General features: G+C 41.2%; 2 protein-coding genes across 2 annotated transcripts in view; both read right to left on the bottom strand.

The window, feature by feature from the left end:
• cacna1bb (calcium channel, voltage-dependent, N type, alpha 1B subunit, b) overlaps positions 1-11,007 on the bottom strand; it is a 233,897-nt gene extending 222,890 nt beyond the window's left edge. The window contains exons 1-3 of the mRNA XM_013908920.1: positions 10,856-11,007; positions 5,774-6,052; positions 3,599-3,704 (exon numbers count right to left, since the gene is read on the bottom strand). Coding sequence (XP_013764374.1) covers positions 3,599-3,704; positions 5,774-6,052; positions 10,856-10,938 — 468 coding nt within the window. The 5' untranslated portion in view covers positions 10,939-11,007. The remainder of the gene's footprint in view (positions 1-3,598; positions 3,705-5,773; positions 6,053-10,855) is intronic.
• A 4,398-nt stretch (positions 11,008-15,405) lies between these two features.
• Positions 15,406-25,724, bottom strand: part of ehmt1b (euchromatic histone-lysine N-methyltransferase 1b) — a 48,450-nt gene continuing 38,131 nt past the window's right edge. Inside the window, exons 9-26 of the mRNA XM_005725578.2 lie at positions 25,342-25,455; positions 24,498-24,775; positions 23,536-23,768; positions 23,242-23,454; positions 23,078-23,160; positions 22,440-22,546; positions 22,156-22,278; positions 21,946-22,047; positions 20,410-20,514; positions 20,159-20,313; positions 19,893-20,063; positions 19,637-19,781; positions 18,801-18,878; positions 18,537-18,652; positions 18,297-18,383; positions 17,552-17,630; positions 17,243-17,412; positions 15,406-16,001 (exon numbers count right to left, since the gene is read on the bottom strand). Of these exons, the coding sequence (XP_005725635.1) occupies positions 15,812-16,001; positions 17,243-17,412; positions 17,552-17,630; positions 18,297-18,383; positions 18,537-18,652; positions 18,801-18,878; positions 19,637-19,781; positions 19,893-20,063; positions 20,159-20,313; positions 20,410-20,514; positions 21,946-22,047; positions 22,156-22,278; positions 22,440-22,546; positions 23,078-23,160; positions 23,242-23,454; positions 23,536-23,768; positions 24,498-24,775; positions 25,342-25,455 (2,549 nt within the window). The 3' untranslated portion in view covers positions 15,406-15,811. The remainder of the gene's footprint in view (positions 16,002-17,242; positions 17,413-17,551; positions 17,631-18,296; positions 18,384-18,536; positions 18,653-18,800; positions 18,879-19,636; positions 19,782-19,892; positions 20,064-20,158; positions 20,314-20,409; positions 20,515-21,945; positions 22,048-22,155; positions 22,279-22,439; positions 22,547-23,077; positions 23,161-23,241; positions 23,455-23,535; positions 23,769-24,497; positions 24,776-25,341; positions 25,456-25,724) is intronic.

The raw sequence follows: 25,724 nt of genomic DNA, 5'->3' as shown, positions 1-25,724 counted from the left end.
AGACTTTTAAGTTACGTGAGTCTTTTATAGACAGTCGTTGAAGGTTAGTTGGGCACAAGCATAGCATTAGAAACTTCCAGGGAAGAACTTGAGCCAACCAGAAAAGAGGTTGGACTGTTCAAATGCCCTGCTCATGTGTCATGGGAAAATATAAGCAACCAACCAGGTTTTTAAGGTGTCAGCTAGAAGTGCCAAAAACTGGAGCATTTGGACAGTCAAACTGGTGCTTAGAGCAACAACAGGAACACAAAAATGAAGCATCGCACTGGCAGGCAGGAGCAATTACAATAATTGGAGATAGCAGGGCCAAAAAGTCAGTTGGACCAACAAATAGGGCCAGTGGTCAGAACACATTGGAGCACATGGAAAGGCATTTAAGAGGCCCTGTGGCGTGACAGCCCATTCTTATTTCCTGGGTGTCAAATGCTGCCATTCTGTCACAGCTGCTGGAATCTCTCAGACACGAGGTCATGACGTGCTGGGATATAACCATAGTCCCACTGGTTTCACATCCAGCTGGTCAATTATACATGTTTGTAAATAGCAGCTTAATGTCACACGTAAATGCACTTCATTTTTCAGCATGCTTCATTAATGCTGTGTATTATTAACCTAAACTAGGGGTGTCGAACATAAGACCAGCTTGCTAGAAATGCTGAAAGATTTTTCTTTCATACGGCAGCATGTCAATGTCATGTGAAAAAAAACGAGAGGTAATGTTGACATTGGACTTCCTTTTTCTCATAAGATATCTCAGGGATTAAATGCTACAACACCGTGAACTGTTAAACTCCTTTAGATGAACAGAAAGGGCCGTTTCACTGGTCCGGCCCTCTTAAGATGAAAGCAGGCTGTATAAGTCACAACACTATGACTTTTTCCTAAACCTCACCACGCAGTTTAGCCTTCTACTTTCACAAAATAAGTGTAAGTACAAAGTGAAGGAAAAGGAAACGAATCAGCAAGTGAAAACAAAGCAAATCAAACTGGGAAGCACAAAGTTCCCAAACAGGACACACACTGAGCACTGAACTTTAGGAGACGGCGATTATCTCCTGGCATCTAACGCTGCTGTTGCACAATGGCTGTAAGGGACGCCTGGGATGAGAACGTGCTCCGACACGGGCCAAATGTTTGCACTCACATGGCAACACGTATGACTGGGCAGTTTATGTGAGCACTGCACTACTCTCGAACCATGTCAAACAAGCAGCTCTGGGTCACAGTGGAATAATTTGCACTACGTGGTTGAGCTAACCCTAGGATGTGCTGCAAGTAAAGTAGCTAGCTCTGGCCTGTGTGGCAGGACACTCTTTGCCTTTGCCTCCCCATTAATATCTCAAAGAGCCTGAAGCGACGCACAGGGCACGAGCAGAGGATATCTCACGCCTACACTTTGCCTTCTCTCCCCCCTCCATTTTTTGTATCTCTCTCTCTTGCTCCCAGCATGCTACAAGCTGACAGACAGTGCCCCCAACCCCCAGCTTCACCCAGCCTCCAACGTAAATAATCACATAAAAGCAGTGTGACAGGCCCGTGCACTATAAGAAGGGTGACCTTTTCTATACCTCCTGAGTGAGTACAGGGAGCACATGATATAGATATGTTGGATGAGAGTTACTGAGGTGGTGGAACAAGAATGGGTTGGGGTTTTTTATAATTGAGGAACAAATTAGTGGCTTCTAGGCTATTAATTATAATAATTCCAGTGCCCTATAAAAGGACAATAATCATACATAAAGAAATTGAAATCTTCACATACATAGCAGGAGGAATTTTGGGAATCATAAAGAAAAGCCTTCTGAAAACAGCTAAAGGATCCTCTGCGGATCATGGCATTAAAGCCCTGCAATGGATGTGATGTACTCTCACTGAATAGCTTCTATCATCACTTCCACTTACAGCATGCCTGCTGGTCTATTGACAGAGCTTCGTAAACAACAACAAAAGAAAAACCTGATCCCTTGTTCTAATTAAAAGGCATCTTGTTGCATTACATCCTCGAGGTGGAGGAGGCAGCGAGAGGATGCTTGTTTTCCTTCTTTGTGTAACCACTCTAATCACTTAGAGTCGCGTCTTCGCTGCTGAATTAGCATCACGACCATCAACAGCAGCAAGGTGGATGAATATGTGAGGAATTCTTTGACTTTTTCCACATCAAGCTGTTGCTCTTCGTAGCGCTCTTTGCCTTGCTATTTTTAAGGCTAAATTCCCCTTCGGCCACAGCACCCTCAAACTCAAGAGGAACAAGGTGCTGGAGCATGCAGCTTTGCATGCACAATTTCTGTCCCCGGCATATATCACACTTGACCTCGCTGTGCAGCAGTCTCTTTTGTTTCTCGTGTCTCTTTTGACTGGTCAGCAGTGCGACGTGACCGTCAGAGTTCAAATGCTGGTTTAAATTGCATATGTGAGAATGGCAACAGGAGTTGTGATAGGATGAGGAAGAAGAAGAAGAAGGGTGGAAAAACAACCAGTCACAGCTAAACACACCAAATAAACAAAAGTAATTAAGCAAGTGCAGATCAATATTTGGAAAGATGCTAATTAACTAGTTGCTTACTCTTATTGATAGCTTATTGTGCAGGATCATTTATTAGACCATAATGAAGAGCTTTGTCTTAATCAATAACCACCTGATAACCATTTTTGATGTTCAGTAGGATATATTATTTCAGCATTTTTCTGCCTTTCCTTCTGGGATCCTCACTTTAGGGTTCATCACAGCAGACCGTTTGCCTCCTCTGTCACACCAACACTCCGCATGTCCTCCTTCACTACATATGTGACCCTCGTCTGTGGTCTTTTTCTTTTCCTCTTGCCTGGCAGCTCCATCTTCAACACCCTCTGATTTCCACTCTCCCTCATCTGCACATCCAAACTATCTTAGCCTTGCCCCTCTTCCTTCTCCAAACTGCTCAGCCCGAGCTGTCCCCCTGATGTATTTGTTTCTAATCCAATCCCTCTTGCTCTGTCTTTCAACAAGGACTAACTGTTGCATTTTGAAAACATTGGTTATGGCTGTTTTCTGATACAGCTCAGTTTCCACAAACCTGCACTGCTCCTCCTAAGGCTACCGGGAACTGCTGAGTTTCTCACTCGTGATTTCATTTCTCTTTTTTTCCACATGATTGCAGAACTATCTCACTGTGGGTGTTACTTTCCTCAATTTAACATATTGCCACTTTTAGTGAATTTGTTCTTTCACTGAATCTGACTGGAAACTGTGCCTCTCAATAAGAAGAGGAGCTGCTAACTGCAGTAGTAGTGTGCCATGGTGAATTTCGAAAGTGTGAAGGAGGTTATTAAAGTGTCAAATACAAGTGAAGGAATCACTTTTGATGTTTACCACAAGAATGGACTTATATTTGTTAATAAGGATTGTAGTAGTGCCACGAAAGGCCAATACTGAGCATGCATAAATACGTAAAACCAATAAGCAGTAAACTGGAGATTAATAAGTGTCGAATAATTAGCAATTAGTAAATGTGTGCACTTAAAATAAAGTGTTGCCCAATATTTTTGTAAATCTGGCACCTCCGGGGAAGGGACAGAAAATCAACGTGTGAGGGATGCGACCTTAAAGAGATGGACTTACCAGGCGCTCTGACATGGGCGTCTTGTCACCGGCAGGTAGATGCTGCTCCAGGGCCAAGACGATGCAGTTGGCGATAATTGTGGCCAGGATCATGTACTCAAATGGAGTGTGCAGAGTTAAGGAGTAGTTATAAATGATGTCACATGTATTTCATTTCAGTATGTCTGCAAACCTTCTTAGCACTGATAAACTACTTTATACTGATGAATAAACATCACATTTTTGTAACTCATCTATTCTAATGGAATAAGGAAGCAGATTCATGGCGGTTGCACAGGAATAATCCTGCATGCCCCTGTGCTAAACTTGAATTTAGATGCATTCTGTCCAACTAAGCATAAATTTTCCATCAAGCTCTGGTTGAAGGCCTTTTGTGGAAAGAAAGCATCCTATACATGTGCTCATGATCCTTCCAGATGGTTGACCACTTCATTCTGTCATTCATTTTCACTCGGTCACTGCCCTGAGGGTCAGTGCCTATTGAGGGTCCATGAATCACAAGGGAATTGGAAGCTGATAATCGTAACAGCAAAGATATGGATAAAAATACTGAGCTGCTTTACATATCCTGAATATTTCAGGAATGAGAGTGAACGCGGTGATTATTTTATTATCTTGTCCATATGGAATATCAGAGGTTCCGGTTCATATCAGCCCATAGAGGGCACGGACAAACTGATAAATGCTGTTATTTGATTAGAGCTAATGTTGTCCTCATTGTCGCCCACAGAGCAGATCCAGCTGTCGGGTCATGTTCATCACACAAGCCCTGTGGCTTCCCAGTCTAAACAATTTCAACACAGAAATATATAACCTCTCTCTGAGCTTATAACCTACAGTGGAGTCTTTAAGAGACATTAAAATATAAAAAAAAATTTTTTGGCTGTTTCTGGGACAACCAGGAGTAACAAGCCACCAAGTTAAAACCTGCATCTTTGTCAGATGATGGCTGATTTTTTTTGTTCCCCAGGTGTACTTCCCCCCCCCCCCCTTCACACAAATAAAGCCTGAATGTGATCAGAAAATAGAATTTAAACCCTCAGCAGCAAAAGTCGTGCCTGTTGTTTACATGCAGATATCAGTTTAGCTTTTTTTTTACATTTTAAAAGTTAATGTTGCATTATATATATGAAAAAATGTGAAAATGAGATTATCAATATTATTAGTATTATTATTATTATTATTATTACATCTGTAACTCTCTAAAACGTTTTTAACGTTTAACATCATTAAAACACAGCTACAAACCTACTTTAGGAGGGGAGTGAAACTGAGTCTTAAAATCGGGGGAGATGAGACTATTTCCTGAGATTTTTTTTATTGATTTTTTTTTTTTATAAATGAATGAAAGACTCAGAAACACGCCGCTGATGATCAAGTCTTTCGCTAATTTTAAGAGAGCAAACTGCGATTATAAAAGTGACCACGACTCCTCGAAGAGGACTTTTTTTCTTTTCTTTTTTTTTCCTTTCCTTCTTTTTTTTTGCAGTGTGGAATAAACGGCGTGGAGCGGGGAGCGTGGGCGAGTTCAGCACCACGGAGAGGGCTCCCGACTAAGACAACGAGGCGTGCTGCTATCCTGGACGAGCGCTCTCTGTTTTTCTACTTAAAGTAAACTGCACCCCCCCAACACAACACAGTGTAGGAGAGCACGGGGATAGGGCGGTTAAGCGTAAGCCACATCGCCCCTTTTACGCACGCATCTCTTCATTGACTCGTAGCTGTGCGGATCAATAGCGATGTTTGATCGTGATTAACCACTGCTGTCAGTGCCCAGCGAGCAGTTTACAGCTGACATACTGATAAAAGAACTTCTCGGTATATATGTGGGCGCCGGGAAGGTGGGGGTAATAAAAGAGGCAGCACAATAGGCGGATGTGAAGTCTTTTCACAGCCCGCTGCTGTTCAGAGAACAGCTTTGTGTCATGTTGAAGGGAGATAAGAAGCGGGGCGACAGGTGTAGCCAGCGTTGCGCGGAGGGGGATAAAGAGGGGACAGTGTGTTAGCGGCTACTCCACGGGCGTAAATAGCTGCACATTCAACACTAGAGAAGATAATCCACATCTAAACTTAATAGCTTGGCAAACAGGCCTGCAGGCGGTTGTGTGGCTCTGCTTTTCAACCACTGTGCCTCTAGGCTACAGATGCACCTGCTCTGTGCGTCAGGAAGGATATGGCCACTCTGTTATTCGCTTTGCATACTTCCTGATGAGGTTGTCCTCGCGGAAGATGAAGAGGGAGCGGTTGACGGTGAAGCAGTTTTGTTTGACAGGGTTCGGGTTGTAGATGGCCATCGTCCGGGCTCTCTGGGCCATCGACTGCTTGTACATCCTCTGCCCACCCGGAGCGCCACCACCCCGGGCGCCTCCTCTCCCAGCGCCCGGTCCACCTCTCCCTCCGCCGCCTGCGCTTCCTCCATAGCGGGTGGGTAGATCTTCTGCGAAGCGAGCCATTCTGGAAACGCACAGATCCAAAAGGGGAAATCCAAAGTGGTGTCAGTGGAAATGGAGGGGAGAAGCATCACAACAAACACGCTTCATACAAACCACTGCTCAGCGTTAGTGTGAGGAGAAAGCGCCGCGTTTGGGAAATAACAGATAAAAGGTGGCCTCACTGAAAACCACGCTCTCTTGATCCTTTCCATTCATTCATCTTCGGCGAAATTTAAAACGTTAAAGTTTTTGAGCCGCAAAGCACTTCCGATGTAAATCACTCAGTTGAGGCTGTTGCATCCATTACAGCTCAAAGTGGAGAAAAATCAGGCTGAAATAAGATGAGAACATCCTGCCTCAGTCCCAAATCCTGTCAGCATCGTCTCCAAACACCAGTTGAAATGTCAGGCGCTCAAAAAAAAATACCATGAGGAAAAAGAAAATCCTTTTTTGCGGCTTTTCCCCCAGCCGACAGCAACAATAAAACAAGCAAATCCAGCAGGAGTATTAGTCCTCTGATTTCTGTTTGGTCGCTCCCTGCATGAGGGGCTGTAGGTTTTATACCAAGTCCTCGGTGGAATAAGGAAGAGCACACGTGACCAGAATGAGCCTATCAGTGACTGGAGCGCACAGACGCGCTCACCGTCTGCTGGCAGGTTATAATGAAGTTCAGAAAAGCCCTGAGGCTCGAACATTTCCCTTTTGGCACCAATGAGAGAAGATTAATGCTTATGAAAGACGAGGCTAAGATCCACCTTTAACATCTCACACTGCAAAACAGGTTGCGCAAGTATCCACATTCAGACCGTGGTTAGAGTAACCATGTTAGAGCTAACAAAAAATAAATAAAAAGGAATTCACTAGAAGATGAATATATGTTAAATTAAGATGAACGGAATCTACAGAGGTGCTGAAAATGATGTGAACACTTTAGAAGTTCAGATCCAAAAACAACATCAGATCTCCTAAAAGAAGACAAAGATAATCCAGTTAAACAAAAGACCAAAGAAACAGTTTGTTCATTCTTTCATTCATTCAATCCATCAGTTATTTATTTATTGCAGAAACACAGGAGACTCAACGTTTCAGAAACTTTGCAACATTATTGTACCTAACTGACATCTTTTATTTTTAAGCACATTTTTACCCCACACAGTGTGTATTTGTGCATATGATAGTTTCCTGTTTGTTTGTTTGTTTTAAATTGTTTTCTTTATGCTTTTGTTCCTGTTTGTCTGTCAGCAACGTTGTGTAAAATCTGTAAATCCAATTTTTATGAAACCTTTTCTGTCTGCACTTGATGAACTAAATTAATTAAACTCGCACATTAAACCTGATCTAAAGTACTTTCATCTTATTTGCTTATATTGAATTATTTCTTTATTTATTACTATGACTTATATTTGATTTTCAAAGGTACTTACTGTAAATTTGTTTAGCTACCAAAAGAATAGCTTTGAATCCAAAACATCAATGTACTGCTGTCGAATGGCTCGGTCATTCGACAGCAGTAAAAATAAATAAATAGATTTTTAATAATCTGTAGTTGCCTATCAGATTATTAATTAATCAGATTATTTTGATTGCACGTGTCGTCTGACGGGAGGAAACCTGTCTCCAAACAATTGCAATCACTCTCAGATTTTTAACATTTGTTTTGAAGACAGCAACTAACTGTGAGTGATCGTACACCTGGTCCCCATCTCCAGCGACCGTTTTCCCTCGGGTGACCCCAGCAGGAGAGGTATCGACTAAAATTAAACTAAGACTGGACTTTTATGCAAGACCCCTTTATACAGCAACATGTGACTCTATTTAACCACATAAGTCCGTAAAAACATTCTTATTTAAAAATTTGAAGTCCCCTAAGAAAACGGGGATAGGGCCAAAAAGAAATATATAAAGTTAAAAGAACGGAAAGTGAAAAAATCTCAACATACAAACTGGTAAAGTGCTGCCCCCTGCTGTTGAAGGTTTGAATTAAATTCCGCAGAGTGGGTAATTACAAAAAGTACCTTTTAAGATGGAGCAGAGAGGCTCACAGGACTGTTAATGTTTAAGTTCAGAGATTGGTGGAGCATAGTAACTGTGCTTCAGCTATGTGGTGCTTAGGTTTTTGTGGATGTGCCTGTTGGATACAGATCTGAGTTTCCATTCAGGAGTTTTTAATTCACTTGCAAGATAAATCACTGGCCTTGGCAGAGGTATGCGCTCTCAAACGTCTTTCATTAAGTTACATAAATGTTTGATGGGCCTTTTTTCAACCTGACCGCATGCTCAGACTTTTGTTTCTTTATTATTTACACACAGCATGTGTGTACAGAATGTGGGGGCATTGGATGTCAGTTAAAACTTAACTACAAGCTTTAAAGTGCTTTATTATTTTTAGGGGGTTGCCAGATTTGATCCCCTTCCTGATGCAGCTTTCCCATTTTTCCGGGGCTTGGACCGAGACGCTAGCTCATGCGCCTTTGAGGCTGGGTGTGTCCTGCCAGAGCTGAGCATGGGGATATTTCACATGCATGGCAGATGTGTTAACCACTACAGCAAAGAGCCACAACTAAAGTCTAAACATCCTCACAGACACACGCGTGATGTTGTCTCCTCACTCTCTCTTTTTGCTTTTCACATGGTAACGTTTCCTATTCTTCTAGCTGGGCTTGCATATGTGATGAGCTTTATAGATGTTCATGCTTCCACCATTGTTTTGTATTGTTTCGTTTCGTTTTCTGCATGCGTGATCATTTTAATGAGCTGCTGGTAGTTAGTTGTTATAGGAAGTGGTTGCTACCTTGATTCAGACCGCTATAAATCAGGCAGGAGTCTGCAGAGATGAACATTAATTGCCGTTTTATGTGTGCCACTTACCAGAGACGATGGTTATGCTTTTCAAATTAGATTTGGAAACTGAATCTGCTTTGCCACTTAGATCTGTAAGTATGTTTTCTTTCATTCATCATTTTCTACGACAGTATTAATGAGTCTGAATATTGAAGTAGTCTGAATCCAGTTTCCTGTTTTACTGCATGTCATTACTTCAGCTTCATGTGAGTCACCTCCTATTAATATTCATAGAAGAATTGTTGTACTGGTGTCTTTTTAAAGCAAACAGATGATTGTTAGCGGCTTGTTTCTCTATAGGTTTCTTTGTGTTTGTCCTTCAGGTAGCATGTGGTGTTTAAACTATGTTCAGTTGGTACTAATGAGCCCTAAAGTGTGCCAAGAAAATATCCCTCACAGCATTACACCACCAGCAGTCTGCTGATACAAGGCAGGATGGATGTATGCTTTTATGTTGTTCATGTCAGATTTTGGTTCTATCATCTGAACATTGCAGGACAAATTGAAGCTCATCACACCAGGCAACATTGTTGTAATCTTCTGCCATCCAATCACGGTGAGCCCATGTGGTTTTAGTTTCCACTTCTTAGCTGCCAGGAGTGCACCGGGTCTGGTTTTCTGCTTCTTTACTCTATCTGCTGCAGGGTTTCACATGTTATGCATTCGGAGACGCTCTTCTGCAAACATTGGTTGTAGCATTTCCACCTTCTCGGAGCAGTGTGATCATTCTCCTCTGACATCTACGTAGCAGTTCTGTATTTTAACCCAGAGAACTGTCGCTCACTGGAAATTTTCTCTTTTTTTAGACCATTCTCTGTAAATCCTATGGTTGTGCGGCAAAATCCCAGCAGATCAGATCAGCAGGTTCTAAAACACTCAGTCCAACAACCATATCACGCTCAGTCACTGAAATCCCCTTTGTTGCCCATTCTGATATTTCAGTTTCAACTTCAGGAAGTCTTCTTGAGCTGCTGTCACATGATTGGCTGATTAGACGTGCTAATAACGTAAAAAGTGGGTGTAAACCAAAATTATGTCGACACTGGAACACAAAACATGTGTCCACATAATTCACATTAGCCACACAAACAAAATCTACATGACCTGCTCACTTTACACTCTGGTATGACTTTAATGTCATCTCATATTTGTTTAGTGTGTCATTTTATATTCATTTTCATGTTGCTTTATTTGATTTTTTATATACATATTACGCTTTGTTAAGCAAGTTTCTTGTATTATATAACGCTTTAAATAGAATTTCTAATGGATTTCATGATTTTCATTTTCTTACTGGGCATCTTTTTCTTGTTTTTCTTCATTATGTAAATGAGCTCTAATGTTAGTATTACCTTTGCTTCATCTAAGTATTTGTTTAGTTATGTAATTTCTTTATTTCTTTTTTTTACCTTTATACATTATTTAAGGTTTTATAGACTACATTTAATGTTTTAGCTTCTGTAACACAGGAATTTCACAACTTTGGGGAGAAATAAACTTATCTTATTTCATAAATTTAACCTTTGCCACTGTATTGCAACAGATTTTATAAAGGAAGGTGTTGCCTTTTCAGCCTGAGTACACTTCATTTTAAAGCTAAACTGCATGGTGCCATTTATTCATGAACATGAGACAACATTTCACCATTAGTCATAAAACTTCAGACTTTTCTTACCTTTTTTGTATCTAAAGTATTCGGTTCATGTTAAAGTAGTTGCTGTGAAATGCTGATCATGGATGCAAACTCATTAGATATGACTGAGGAGACATCTGGTGGTTTAGCTGATTTACTGCAATAAGAGTTACAGACACTTGTGCTGTAGTTAGAACATTGAGTCAGCAGATGTCTGTGCAGTTGTGTGCTGGAAATGCTGTTAAAATAAAAAAAATAAAAAAAAGGAAAATATCCAGAGCACAGGATTTGGTGACAGGATTAGTCTACCAACAGTATGATTTCCAACCAGCCACACCCAAACTGTCTCACCTCTGATTAGTGGAGGTGCTCTTCAGGTTGTCATGCTTCTTTATGGCCTCCCGGACACCATCTCCCATTTCTCGTCTGCTCATCCCGTCCAGGTGCAGAACAGTCTCGTACTTCTGTTCTGGGTCCTTGCCAGCGGATATCCATGAGGACTCCCCCTGCTCTCCAGTATCTGATGGCCCCGGCTCCTCCTCCTCCTCCTCCTCCTCCTCCTCCTCTCTGGCCAGCTTCTCAGGACATTCTCTCCTGTCAGGTGACCGAGCCCAGGTGTCTAAGTACTCCGCCCCCATCGTGAGCATCCTCCAGGAGCCGAACGTGGCTGAGCGAACCGCTGGAGCATGAAACAAGTAAACAGGATGATATTTATTATTTCTGATGAGTTTATAAGTTTAATATTCTAAAGCTTAAGACTCACTATATTGGCTGCCATTAAGAACCCTCAGATTGTAAAGAAACATATACATTATACAGGGATATATACAGGCATTTTTTCAATTTATTTCTTCAAAATATATCGTGCAGTTTTATTTTAGCTTTTGGGTGGAAAAAAATGCACACTGATTACGTAGAAGTTTAATAGAACTCACAAAAAGATTCACTCGGCTTTAAAGGGTTATGTTCATTCAACTGATTTAATGATCATAATACAATAAAATGCCATTAAATGCTTGTTTTAAACAATCAAAGAAAAAAAAGTTGAAAACACTATAAATATATTATACACACTGCAAATTTTCGAGGCTGTATGTGTCATGGGCTGTCACATTTATATCACCAAATGTGTATATGTTAATATTACGCACCGTTTTTTCTTCTTTACAACTTTGTTTCAGTTCTGAAAGGTGCCCAGCTTCTGTGACTGCACACCAAGCCTTAGATCATCACCAATCCTCCACCGTGCTTGACAGCAGCTCACTGAACTTTAACATTTAACATGCTAACTTTACATGTGTAATGATGAGATTTATGTAGCAGCTGAAGCTGTTTGAGCATCCTGGCTCAGTAACACCTACTCGAGCCTTTTTTAATGATAAGAAAATAACTTTTTTTTGTGCTGTTTCAAATTCTTCAAGCTCAAGTTTAAATCTGTAAAATCTGACATCTTAATCTCTGTATACAAACGTAGACTAAGTTTGTCAAACTTTCCATAATCTCCCAAGATAATCTCAGCCAATTTTACAGCAAAGATTCCCAAGAACTTCCAGAGAGCTGTTAAATTAAAGGTCCTTTAAAGCCGAGACACAGCATCATAACATGCTTTTGAACAGCGAAATGACTACACATCTCAGACCTGAACACAATCTTCTATATAAATAATTTTTAAATGCATAGTATTCATGCAATTACAATAAACTAAAGTTAATTTGTTTGTTAATCTTCTTGTCATTTCTGAGACTTTAAACAGGAGCTACTGACACTCGAGTTAATCTAGAGGCCTTTACGCACCATTTACTGCCGTTATAAAGCAAAGAAATATATGGAAGGCAAACAAACAAATACATCGAATGTGAGCAATCCAGAGTTTTACTTACCATAAACCACGGTGGATCGTCTTTCTGCCCATCTGGAGTAGTGAGGAACGGCTTTCTTCATCGCTGCTCGGTAAAGCAACACCAGTTCATGCAGGTCTGCTGACAGGAGGCTGCCCTGTATGGCACCATGTGAAGGGGCACCAAAGACCAAAAGAAAACTTTCTGCCACCTTGGAATGCGGAAAGGCTGCTTCCTGCCCTGCCAAGCTAAAAACCTCCTTATCAGATAAGCCATCTGCGATGCTCGGGGAGAAATTTCTCTGATTCAATTATCGACTCCGTTTTCGCTGTCCACCCTGGTAATCAGGAAGGGAGCAATCATCAGCCAGTTTATGAGACCTACAAGGCCTCCAGATGCACAGTCACTCGCTTCCTTTGTTGTTTTTGCTTTTTTTTGGGGGGGGGGGGGCTCCCTGCTGGCCCTATGGGGACATTTTTCAATCTTGGTCCACCGGGGGTCTGACAGCTTTGCTGCTTGAGCGACAGCATTTCAGCCTTTACTTTTCTGTTTTACATTTATCTGACAGCTTTACTGTGCAGAATAAAGTTTAACGTTCCAGTGTAAGAGCAATACAACAAGGGGATGATTTGGTTTCCCCTACTGGATCTAAATTAAAATAGTCAAGGATATATAGTGTTGATTTAGGCTGGCCAAGAAACCCTACTAAAAATGAACTTTTGAATTATTTACAAATACTAACCACTGTTAGCTGAAAAGAGGACCATTTATCCACTTACTTACAAAAGACAAATCTATTAAAGCTACAGTTTGAGTGTATTCTTCCACGCTCGTTTCGTTTATAACCGAATTTAAGAAAAAGGTGTGAAACTGATGGGTCTGCTCACTCCCTTTCACAAATATTATTTAAACCGTTTCAGTTGCATGTACACTGCAAGCTGCTTTGCAACATGGCAGCAATCCAATGGGCGTGACATGCATGTAGATATGGTCACGAAGGCCTGGTGAAGTTTAAACTGAGAATCAGAATGTAGAAGAAAGGTGACTTTGAATGTGACATGGTTGTTGGTTTTGTCAGTATCTCTGAAGCTGCTGATCTGCTGCGATATTCCCCCGACAACAATTTTTAGGGTTTACAGAGAAAGGCCCGGGAAAAAAATAAATAAATAAAATAAATCCAATAAGCAGCAGTTCAGAGGATGACCACGATGTTTCAAGCTGATAGGAAGAAACAAACCAAACAAACAATTACAACCTAGGTATGCAGAAGAGCAACAGACCACCAAACTGGGTGCCACTGTTTGGAAATTGGAAACAAATTTGAGTCTCGATTTTTGCTCCAACATTCAGACAGTAGGGTCAGGACTGGGGATAAACAACAAGACAGCATGGCTAGTAGAGCACCCTTGGGATGTGGTAAACAGGAGATTCCCATGTGTATGTGTGGATTAGTTGTCTCATCTGTAATATGATGAATATTCGATGAATGTAAGAAACTCCCATTAACCGCACAATATACAACCCCCCACCGCCCCAACAAAACCCAGAGAAGATCCTATTTTATCGTGCCTAGTTTAGTCTATTAGGTTGTATATTTTGGCATCACACATGAAGCTTTGCACACCAATTTTTATAGCTGATTCTTCCCCCCAGAGCTATACCGACAAAGATGAAGTGAACAAAGGGTCACACATTGGTCATTTGAACTGAAACATGAGACACGAGCACTGAATAATGTTTAACTACATGACTTTTGTAGACTTGATTGGCCAGAAAGCCCAGAACATTTTGTTCCTTGTATCAAAAAGCAAGAGCTCTCTGTTAGAAGAAGTTGATTTTGGTACTTACAGTCTAAACCGCTACAGAAATGAACTCATGGCACAAACAAGTTTAAAAATCTCAACTCATTAAAAGGAGGCTGCGTATGAAGCGTCAGCCTCTCAGGTGCTGAATATTTAAGCCCATCTGTCAAACCTGGGCTGCTACTCAGTTTGTGCTGGGTCAAAGTGCCTGCAGGCTTCACCTCTTTAAGTAATGTGTTCATGGTTGACAAAGTAAAAGCTACGAGGAAGCAGTTTCTGTTCTAGCACATTTTCAGGAATGCATTCAAGCAGACTCCAACAAATGAAGCATAACAGGATAAATGCATTAGTATTAAATTTATTGAAAAAGATACAACCAATCAGATGGATGGTTCACGGTCCAGAAATATGTAACAGAACATAATGGAAGTGCATTTTTATAACCTTTTTCCACCTATACCTTTCAAGACTTTGCACAACAGTCACTGCTTTACTAACAACATTTAAAATGACAGGTTGGCTTCTGTCGGCAAAAATCATGAAACTAAAATAGACTACGGCAACTACAATTAGAAAACTGGAGATAAAATTAAACTTAAAAAAAACTTTAAAACATTCTCTTATTTTACAAATTATGTTCACTTGGGTAATAAAAATGAAAACAAAAGTAAAAACCTTTGTCAGCACCATTTTCTTTTTTTTTTTTTCCTTGCTCATTTTCACTTTAAATCAATTCGTCAACAAGAACGGCGAAAACGTCCGGCACGTTTCACACCCCGTACACATGCTCAATAAAAAGGTCAGCCAATTTATTCAGACTAGAAACGCCTCAATGCTGAGGAATGGATTAACATTGTTCCACTTTACAACCTATAACCACTTGAGGAGCAAATTAAAAGCAGTCCACTTCTTTCTCTTTAGTAAATTCATCTTCAGGTGTCGTGAAAAATGTCTGAAAAGTCCTTTGAAACACTCAAAGATGAATGACACCAAAAAAAGTGGCAACATAATTTAATATTTATCAGCTAGTTTTGCTGGAATGGTTCATGGTCAATAACGGAAAAGGTCAGAAAAGTAACACCCAGCTGTGCGCTGGGGCTGTCTTTGCAAAAGACAATATTACCCTTAATCAGTGACCTCAAATTTTTTGATGACTTTTGTAAAAGTCCACTGAAAATCGTCAGTCGTGTCAAAAAAAAAAAAAAAAAAAAAAAAAAAAAAAAAAAAGAAGGGGGGGGGGGGGGGGGGCCTGTTTGGGAGGGGTGAAAAAGGGAAAAACAAAAACGCACAGTTCTGCTTTCCAGCAAAGTGAAATATGAAATGTAAAGACTGTTTTATCGTCTCTGTGGCGTTTACTGTGCGTGATGACATCACCCCCTGCTGTTCACATTACATACGGCGGAATAATAGAGCAGGAGGTTAGTCCAGGATGTGATTGTGCATCTCGTCTTTAGGTTCTCAACGAAGGTCAGTGGTCCGTGGTTTCAATCCAAAGTGGAGATACAGTACAAGTTCACCAATGAAAGTTTAAAGAGGATGTGGACTGGCGTCCCCGTGTGTCCGTCAGTACACGAGGCCAAACTTAGTGTGTGGAGCGTTTGTTTGTTTTTTTTGTTGTTGTTGTTGTTTTTTTGTTTTTGTTTTGTTTTTTTGTTGTTGTTGTTTTTTTAGGAGGGACTGGAAGGACTGTTGGAAGAGCTGGTGTCAGGCGACGCGCTGGGCTGCTGCTGGTCCTCGGGTGTGCTGTCCGCCTGCAGGGACGCCATTGCCGCTGAGGAGTACCTGCACTTGGATGAGCCACATTCACAGCTGAACACCTTGCTTTTGACTTCCCAGAAGTGGTCACCATAGTTAAATCTGAGAGGAGGACGACAGAAGAAAGGAAATGTTTACATAAAAGTGCTGCTATGCAACCAAAACTACATTCATCTTACAGCCAAAAGCTTCTCGCTGGTTCACGGCAGTTCTAAATGTAAATCCAAATGCTGTAAATTCACAGCAGTTAAAAAGGTAATTTAAGATAAGATAAGATAAGATAACCTTTATTAGTCCCACACGTGGGAAATTTGTTTTGTCACAGCAGGAAGTGGACAGTGCAAAAGTTATGACGCAAAAATTAGAATACAATAATAAATAAATACAGTACACAGCTGTACAGAATAGAATAAAATAAAATACTATATACAGTAGAATAAAATAGAATAAAAATATACAATGAGATAAAAATAGAATACGAATGCTATATACAACTGAGTAAAAATACAACGATGCCAGAAAAGATTATTGCACTTAGTGTTATTGCACATGTGTGGATGTGTGTGTTTGTTCAGTTAAAGTTAAATTTATTCAAATGTTGCTTGCAAATACAGTCAGCAGTGGTTAAAAGTTAGCATTTTTTATAAATTGTCCATCCACTTTCTGCTGTTTATTCAGGTATGCCACTGACACTGTGGCAGTGTCAATTCAAAGCTCTCCAGATCCCCTTCAGCTCTTCAGCTGACATTCCAAAACCAGTTCAGAGACACAATCTCTCCAGTTTGTCCTGGGATCTCCCACCCAGGAAGCTTCATCAGCTAGCTCATTGTGATGTGGAGAAGCAGTGGGTCAACCCAGGGCCCCGTGCCTCATTCTTGCATGCCACTGTTGCCCTTAACTGCTGAGGGAGGGAGATGCTGCATTCAGGAGAAAACTGCAGCAAGTCCGGCATGTCTCAAGAGCCAGTATAAATGGCAATGGTACCATGGTGGCCACAAACCAGGAGCTCATTTCTTCCACCTGATCCATGATGTCACTCTTTCAGTCACCACCCACAGCTCATTTCCCACACGTAAGGGTTGGAACTAAATAGCCGTGCTGATCTGTAGCAATTCATCACTATGACATTACTAGACCCCAGAAACGCATTTATTTTGCTCTGCTGTCTTGTACAGCCTTGTTGTTTTTTAACTTTGTTTTCCTTTGTTTTATTTGTTCAGATTTTCTAAGGGGTGGGGGACCAAAAAAAAAAAAAAAAAAAGACAGGGGACTGTGTTATAACAACAACAAACACAACATTGCAGAAAAACAGACGAACATAAATTAAAATAACTAAAGCTTACCCAAGCTCCTCTCCAGCTTTGATGTTTTCACTGGCAAAGAAGGCAATGTGTGGAAAGCGCAGGTCCTGGTGTTTCGTGAACACTCGACAAGCGAACAAGTTGGGCTCGCACATGTGGTTGAGGAAGCGACTGATATTTCCATAGAAACGAGCATCAATGCAATAGAGATCCTGTGGTTTGCAGAAGGGGGAATAATAAAATAAATGAAAAGCTCAAATTAAAAGATTTTTTAAAAGAACTCTGCATACAAGGAAGAAAACCAGAAAACAATCCAACGTCTATTCAAATTTTTCTTCACTTTTACTTCACCTTGTCATCCAGACTGAACAGGTAAGCATCATTTTGCCTCATCTCTGCTTCTGCTTCAGAGATTATCTCACCGACATACCTGTTCAAAAACAGACGGGCCATTAGGGGCGGGAACATTTTAATATTCATCTTTTGTTCACAAGTTTGTGACATGAACCGTGCAATACCCCACACTTTACAGCCCAAGCTGGTTTGCAACACTCGTCCTTAGAAGAGTTTTTAAAGCACATTCAGAAAATCAGTCACATAAGGCACGAACTGCAGTGTACCGAAGGGCCGTAAAACAAGGGGCAGCACATTATTCATGACCGATTCCTCTTTGAAAAGCAGTGATTTCAGCCAGGGTCCAGTCTGAATTCTGTAGATAAAAAATTCAAGTCATTTATAACTTTCTGTGTTGGTCAGACATGATGTACCACTTCCTTTGCTAAGACAGATATTTCAGATGCTTCCATGCTCCTGTTTAAAACTAAACTTAACCAAACATCTGGTTTTGTATGTGCAATACTTGCATTTAGACTACTGACAGTCGTCTTGGGTCAGTCTTGGGACCATCTGGCAGGAGATAAAGATAAAGCTGCACGTGCAAGAATAGCATTTTAATTTTTCCCTAAATGAAAGCAGAAGTGATAAAACACAAAGTCGTGGCCACTCTTCTCCTCGTGTTCAAACTATAAATTATGCTGGGAAACACTGAAGGATCGATCCCTACAAAACAAGTGTTATTGGGCTGTCTTTGACTTACTCGCATACAAAGGTCCCTTGTGGTATGTCTTGCAGTGCTTGGACACCCCAGCCTTTCTTACTGGTCCTGAACAGCTGGAGTCTGGTCCTAGAGGACCAGAAACATCTTTAAGCAACACTCATCTTTTTTACCTTCACACAGCAAGTAGTGCAGCTGTTCACATCAAAACTCTGTTATATACACACACATGCTGGCTTACAAAGCCACAAATCCTTTAAGAGTTGTATTTGTTAAAATCACCTGAGTCCGTTTTGCACTACGCGGTTCTTGCAGGTCCTCCAGCAGGAGCACGCATGGTTACACTCAAAGATGAGAGGAGGCTCCTCTCGGCAGAATTCAGGTAGAAGTCGACCACTCTGAACAATACACACATGTAGTGCTCTCTATGAGCTTGATGGTTTCAACGATGGTAGTTACACTAAACTGTAGTGATTTAATGTTGGGTAAAGCTTATTTTATTAAGGTGTAGGCACACTTTCAGACTCGCAGATTGCCCGTTCTTACCTTGTCGTACCAGCAGCGCAGACTGAGCTGTCCACACATGCAGATACTCGCAGAGCAGTCTTCCTTACAAATACAGTACTGCAACAGAGCAGAAAATAACATAGGTCACTTCACAATGCAAAGAAAAACCTATAGTTCTTTTTAAAATGTCTAATGGCACTGTATTACTGATGGCTTGGATCAAATGCAACACAAACGACGTTAAAACATTTAACAGAAAGTGCCGGAACAGTCTGATCATGCATTCACTCCAAAAGTAAACTTTTGACCACAAGTGTCTGCAAAATTAGGTGATCTGAATCAAAGGATTTCAACCTTAGCAACAGAAAGTGGACTGAGATAAGTGAGTGAAATCACAGGACTTCCTGTGAAGTTCTGGTAATGTGCTGTAACTTGTTTCCAGGTTTCAGCTGCACCCTTCCTCCCCTTGGCAGTTATGAGCCAGCATTTGTGGATTCACAACGTGATCGTTTTATTTATTTTTTCTTAAATACAGATCCAAGTACATTGTAAGTTACGATGTGAATTCTGTGTTATGTTGCAACAGTGAAGAATTTTCCATAGATTACTGGGTCCAAATCTGGATCGCCTCCAAAACTTCATCACTTCTAAGTGGAAACGCAAATTCATCTGCAACTTTTTGAGTAAAAAGAAAAAAGTTTTCTTCTTGAACTTTGTTGAGGATACTGGATCTTTGTGTTGATGACAGGGTTTTCTTCTGTAAATCTGAACTTGCTGTTCTTCATGCAGACAGTTTCCTTTTAGTTTGTCTCTTTATCGTTTGTTGTTGGGGTTTAAGTAATGTTAAAAGCCTAATCAGATGGCCTTTAGCTCACCTGTAAGTGTGTTATGTTCCTGTCAATATTCATAGGGGAAGTAACACAGTTTTCGGGGATGTACTTGTAGCCATCTGGGTAAGGTTCACTGTCAACTGCGTTGACACAGGGGATGGGAACTCGCTCTTGCCCTAAAGCTATGTCACTGTAAATGGACAGAGAGACAGTTTAGGTGCTTTAATTTGAAAGAAACAGGTGGACAGAATCTTGACATCGCTATTTATGATGCTTTATCCCTCCCAGCCTGGTCTTTAACCTGTGAAGGGCTTTCTCTTCTGCTTGACTAAGCCTAATGTTTTTGGCATCCCTCTCCTTCCTGTTGGCCTGCAGAGCGCCCCAGGCCTTCGAGTTGTGGCTGCAGCAGTCTGGGGGAGTTTCTCCCTCGCGGTTCTTCAAAAACACATCTGCTCCTCGAGACAGGAGGAGCCTGATGAGACAAAGAACACATTTTACCGACTATCTACGACAACAAGGACTTTTTTTAGCGCCGTTATTATCCAGTAGGTGGGGCTGGCAACTCACGTGATGCAATCCAGGCGATTCTCCCGAGCAGCAATGTGTAGAGGAGAGTCTCCGTGGATGTTGACAGCTTGCAGATTGCAGTGAGCGTTCAACAGCAGCTCCGTTATCTCCACACTGCCAGAGAATGCAGCCCAGTGAAGGCAAATGTTTTCTTCCTAAATGAAGATAACCCAAATAAACCCACAATTAGCCAACATTTAATTCTTCTGCAAAGGATTTCAAACCTGGGGTGGAGAGACTTCTATGCTAACCTTGTCCCTGATGCTGCAGTCAGCTCCTTTAGTAAGAAGCAGCTTCACCTGGTCTGCATGTTTGTACTCTGTGGCCCAGATCATGGGCGTCCAGCCTCCGTCATCCTGTGGAAAATTAATAATGGGCTTGAAAATCAGCTGAAGAAATACTGAAACAACATCAATCCAACTACATATTGGAATTCCTTTAAAAAAAAAAAAAAAAAAAAGGACACACAACAACAACAACAACTAAGAATAAAAGCACAGCTTTTAATTTTCAGTCCTCCTAAGTACAGAGTAGTAAAAGAGGAAAGGCTGCTTCATTACGTCAAAGCTGTCCTGATGCTACATATAGCAAGTTCATACATCTTAATCCAAGACACATGCAGCAGAGTGCAGCACGTCATGCATCAATTATTCCCAGAGAACCTTTTAAGCCCAGTTACAAAGTGCTTTACAGTAAAAATACACACTGGAAATCCATCCTAGTGTGTCACATGAATGGAAAACAAGTAAATCAATGAATTTTTTTTTTTTTAATGGAAGTTACAGATCATATGAAACATATTATTCATTACTGAGCTTTGAGAGCAACAATTTTTAGTGCAGAGGACATCAGTCAACCAAAACATTTTAACTCAGTGCAAAATGTTTGCTTTGTAGGCAGTGCACTGAATAAATAAATAAACTGAATACGAACGTACATCCTAACACGAATTACTATTATATAAAACTTTGTTTATCATCTCTCAGATCTGAAATTTTAAGAAACTTAAAAGACTGGTGTGGAAGTATTTTAAACAGATATGGGGAAAGACATTTTTACAGGGTTTCAACAAATGTAGCTAAATTTAGGATTATGGTTTAAATTCTACTTTTAATGTCTCAAAATGAAATTTTGAAAACTGTACAAATTCTCTAGGATTGAGACAAGTTTCATGTGTACTCATGAGCATCCACAACAACTTCATCTATGTTGCTTGTTAGAACTGCTTAAACCATCAGATTTAAGCAACCAGCATCAATTTCCAGGTTTCAAATCTTCTCTGCTTCATTGCTAAGAAAGGAAGCCTAACATATTTTGGACATTTTCAATAACAATGTCAGAAAAATTATTTCTTTGCAGTTTTAGAAAAAGACATTGAGATATCTTAACACACACTGAGTCTTATTTTTGATTAATGATGCATTTGAGACTTTTTAAGGACCCTCAGGAACCTGGACACCATCTGTTTCTTTGCCCATGGATCAGAAGCTTGATACCCCCTCATCTACAAAGCAATCATGAAACTACAGCCAGAAAACCAACCTTTTGCTAAGGTTGAAATCAACTGGGAACAGGGTGACTATGGGAAGCTGAAGTAAAAGCACACATGTTTTTTTTTGTTTCCTTATAAACTAGGATAGCTGTTTTTCACTGCTTGTTAAATCTAAGCTAGTCTACACATGGCTCTGTAATTAACACATAGACAGAGTGCTGCATCCTGAAGCTGTACATTTCAATCTTGCAGCCTCTCCCCTTCTTTCACAAGAGACATTTTTAAGTGTACTAACCTGGCAGTTAATATCAATCAGTCCAGTGGACAGAAGGTGCTCAACAATCTTGTAATGGCCAGATTTGGCCGCTAGGTGGAGGCACGTGAACCCTTCAACATCCTGAGAATGGCAGAGGATTTAATTATTGATTCAGGTTTAGTCAAACATTTCACCTGGATCTTTAGTTGGCTGATGGGAACCTCAGAGAAAAATCTAGTGCATATTTACCTTGTGCATGGCACTGGCTCCAGCTCTGAGCAGGTACAGGACCACCTCCATGTGGTTGTTCTCACAGGCTTCCATCAGAGGAGTCCGCTGATCTTCATCACACATGTCCAAGTTTGCACCAGCCTGAAACATCATACAAACAGCTAATGTAAAACTGCTTCCACAAAATCAGAATCATTAATATTAGAATAAACCTCTGGTTGAGATTTTTATTTTAAGGTTTTTGTCAGAAAGTTACTCAAAGTTTAATATTTCCGTCAGAGAGATGTGAAGCACAAGGTTACCTGAACAAGCATGTGGCAGATGTCTTTGTAACCTCCCTCTGCTGCTGCGTGCAGCGGGGTGCGTTTATTCTGCGATTCCATCTTAAAGTTCGGGTCAATACCGTCCACTGGAAGGTAAAGGAAGGCGAGGAAGATGCATGAAAATACCTGCCAACGTTTATGTTTAAAAAAAATAAAAATAAAAAAATCCCCCCCTCTGTGTAAACTGTGCCAGCTGTCCAGCTTAGAGCAGAGCTAGTTTTGATGGATAATTTTCTTTTTTTTCTTCTTTCTTTTCTTTCTTTTAAAAATGGCATAATTTGTGATTTTACAATTAGTATTTGGATCAAAGTCGGCAACTTCTTGTCACATGTTGGATGCACGTGACAAGAAGTTGCCAGCTTGTGGTGACAGATGGGCTGAAATTGTATACAGTGTGTGGACTGTGTATTTAGGCTGGGGGTCAAGGACTTCGTAAGTTTTCTGTGTTTGTCTAATGCTACCAAATGCATGTGGTAAAATTATTCATAATAAAATTTGAGGGTCATGAAAATTACACCAGCTTCCTGGAAGAAGCAAAACTAGTTTTGGCAGACATCACTACAAGGTGAAAAATGAAAATGAGTCCAGATGACAGAGCCTGAATGGGATTTACGTACCCAACATGAGCAGGACCTTCTTCAGTTCTCCTTGCTTGGCAGAGAGGTAAAGTTGTTTAGGGTGGAAGCGCAGTTTCTTGGGTCTGATCAAACAGACACAAAAAAATGAATTAGCTTGTAAATGGATCGTGGTCTTTTAGGTGAATTAAGGTGGGTTTACTTACTTTTCTGTGTCGAGAGCCACCAGGATGCTCTCTAGAGTTTCTCTGGGTCCTGGAGTGAGTGTACACAGGGCTGTTGTTGCCATCACAGCCTGCAGGGGGGCAGCCCTGGAGGACCCAGGAACAGCAGATGTGTCGAATCCATGTGCAGAACGAACAGGCAGCGAACTGTCAGCCCGGCCACTGACTTCAGCCCCCACAGTTAAACAAGAGGAGCTAGAAAACAAGTGAGAACAAAAGTTTAAGTTCGGCATTTTGTAATAAACAAACAAAATAGTTCCAAAGTTGCATTTTTACCTGCCAGTGGTCGTGTCTGCTCGGCCCTCGAGGGCTCCAGGCGTGGCTGGCCCATGTTCAAGAGCAGGGGGCACGGTGGAGGTGGTGTCAGCCTTGGCAACGGTGACCTCCTTGGCCTTGCTGGCCTCTTCTCCGCAGTGAGGACAGAAGCTTTGACCTTTCAGCACTGAGGCACAAGCGTGATGGAAACGGTGAGAGATGTTCACATCTGGTTGGCACTCCATGAAGGTCCCCTGTGCAGGAACAACAAACAGTCTCTGTAAACAAACATTCACAAAGCACATGTCCTCTGACCACGTCTCACACGAAAACAGTGTCTAGGTTGCTTCTGTAAACCTACAATATTCACTCATAAGAGCCCAAAGGAGGAAGAGCCCTACAACCAACATCTGCCAAAGAAGAATGGTGAATGATGTGAGAGTCCGCCATAATGAATTACTTCAAGTTTCTCCTGATAAAGTTAGTTCTTCACGATACTGAATCACGACGTGTACTTAATGAGTAAAAAGACTTACTGACATCTAAGTGTCATCCAGGACTCACACTTAGAAATCTGAGGCACAAATTAGGAAAGTGTTTAGTCAAGACTGTCAAGCACAAACTGTGTGGTCTTATGTATCTGTGAACGTACTGTGTGTATAAACATATTAGATGAGTTACACGTTCCTTACAGAAGCTCCACAGATCTATTAAAAGGCCTTGAGTAAAGGAGCCAGAGAAAACCGAAAACCTCAATGGCTTCATTGAGAAATGGCAAACGCATCACATGCTGTGTCCTGTGTGAAAGCGTCATTAACCCCAAAGAACTGAGATTAGTGCAGCTTCTTCAATCTTCAGAGTAAATGCAGAGCCATTTACCATGCAAGTGTTTCATCTGTGTAAATTGTTCCATTTGTGACAGTAGCTGCAAGTTAAACTGCAGCCAGAGACCTGAAACTGATTGTCACGCAGTTTTCACTCACCGCTCTGCAGAAGAAGCCGCAGCCCGGACAGCACTGGTGCTTCACCATGCCGTTGCGATGGTCCTCGCACAGAACGAGTAGCTGAACGGAGTTGGAAGGACGCATCATTTCATGTTTCACTACAGCGTCCTGGCAGCGAGTCAGCTGTCCATCTACACTCTCTGTGGCCATGCACTTCCTGTCTGCCAGAATGAGAATTTCTCGACTCTTGGGGGTCTCCATGCGGCAACTGCAGAGCGGAAGCTCCTGAGCCTCCTCAACCGCCAACCCTGAAGTGTCTGAAGAAAGAAAAGAGCGTGGCCAATGAAATCAACCACATTGGTCTCACGAGGAATAGAAAACTATTTATTCAAATCAACAAAACAAGACATTTAACCCTTTATCACCCAAATATCACAGAAGCCCTTTGGAGGTTCGTTGGGTTTTTCTTTGCAATTTCGGGTGTAAAACTTGCAAATTAAAATCGAATACTCAATTTTCACCACTCTCTCAGTTCTGTAGCATTTTGGCTTTTAAAACTTTGTGGCTCCATTGCTTTGAACGTGTGCACTATAACAGCTCCTGATTGACATGAAGGGAAGGGAAGAAAAAAAAAAAGATCCAGCAACCATATTAACAACCAACTTCACAGCAGAAATAAGCATGTTTACAGCCTGCTATGAACACACTTTTGGGTGGTGTTTCTTTTTCTTTTTTTCTTTTTTTTTAGTAACTCATCCACCTGGATACTGAAGTTAGGCGTGTAGATGCTTCGACGGGTTTTGTGGCACAGGCAGGGGGAGCCAATCTGTGTCTGAGGCCTTACCTCTGGTAACTGGAGTGACTGAACTAGACTGAATCTCACCTTTGCTGGGTGAAGGCGTGCTGAGGCTGACAGGTGGGACAATCTGCGTGTACTCCTTGTGATCATGGGGTTCGGCTGGAGTTGGAGCCTGAGGCTGAACAGCCACCTCCAGCTCTGTGAGAAAGACGAAGGATAAGAAAATACTTAAGGAAGAGCCTTGGTGAAAAATGTTCAGACAAGATATAATTATGGCATTTTTCCTTTAGTTCAAAGCAGCTGCAGAAGTGTAGATGTATATCAAACAGGAACAACAAGTGCAACCAGTTGGACGCTGGGTTTGAACTGTGCCATGTTTTCAGACCAATGTGGATCTGAAGTTTTAGTCAGCTTGCAATCTGACTTTTGTCATTTTAGTCAACAAAAGCCAAAGCCACCCTGTAGAG

The sequence above is a fragment of the Pundamilia nyererei genome, unplaced genomic scaffold (genome assembly GCF_000239375.1).
Source record: "Pundamilia nyererei isolate P.nyererei 1_Seehausen unplaced genomic scaffold, PunNye1.0 scaffold00016, whole genome shotgun sequence".
Classification (NCBI taxonomy): domain Eukaryota; kingdom Metazoa; phylum Chordata; class Actinopteri; order Cichliformes; family Cichlidae; genus Pundamilia; species Pundamilia nyererei.
Note: the sequence above shows the minus strand (reverse complement) of the source record. Positions and strands in the feature narration are given on the sequence as shown.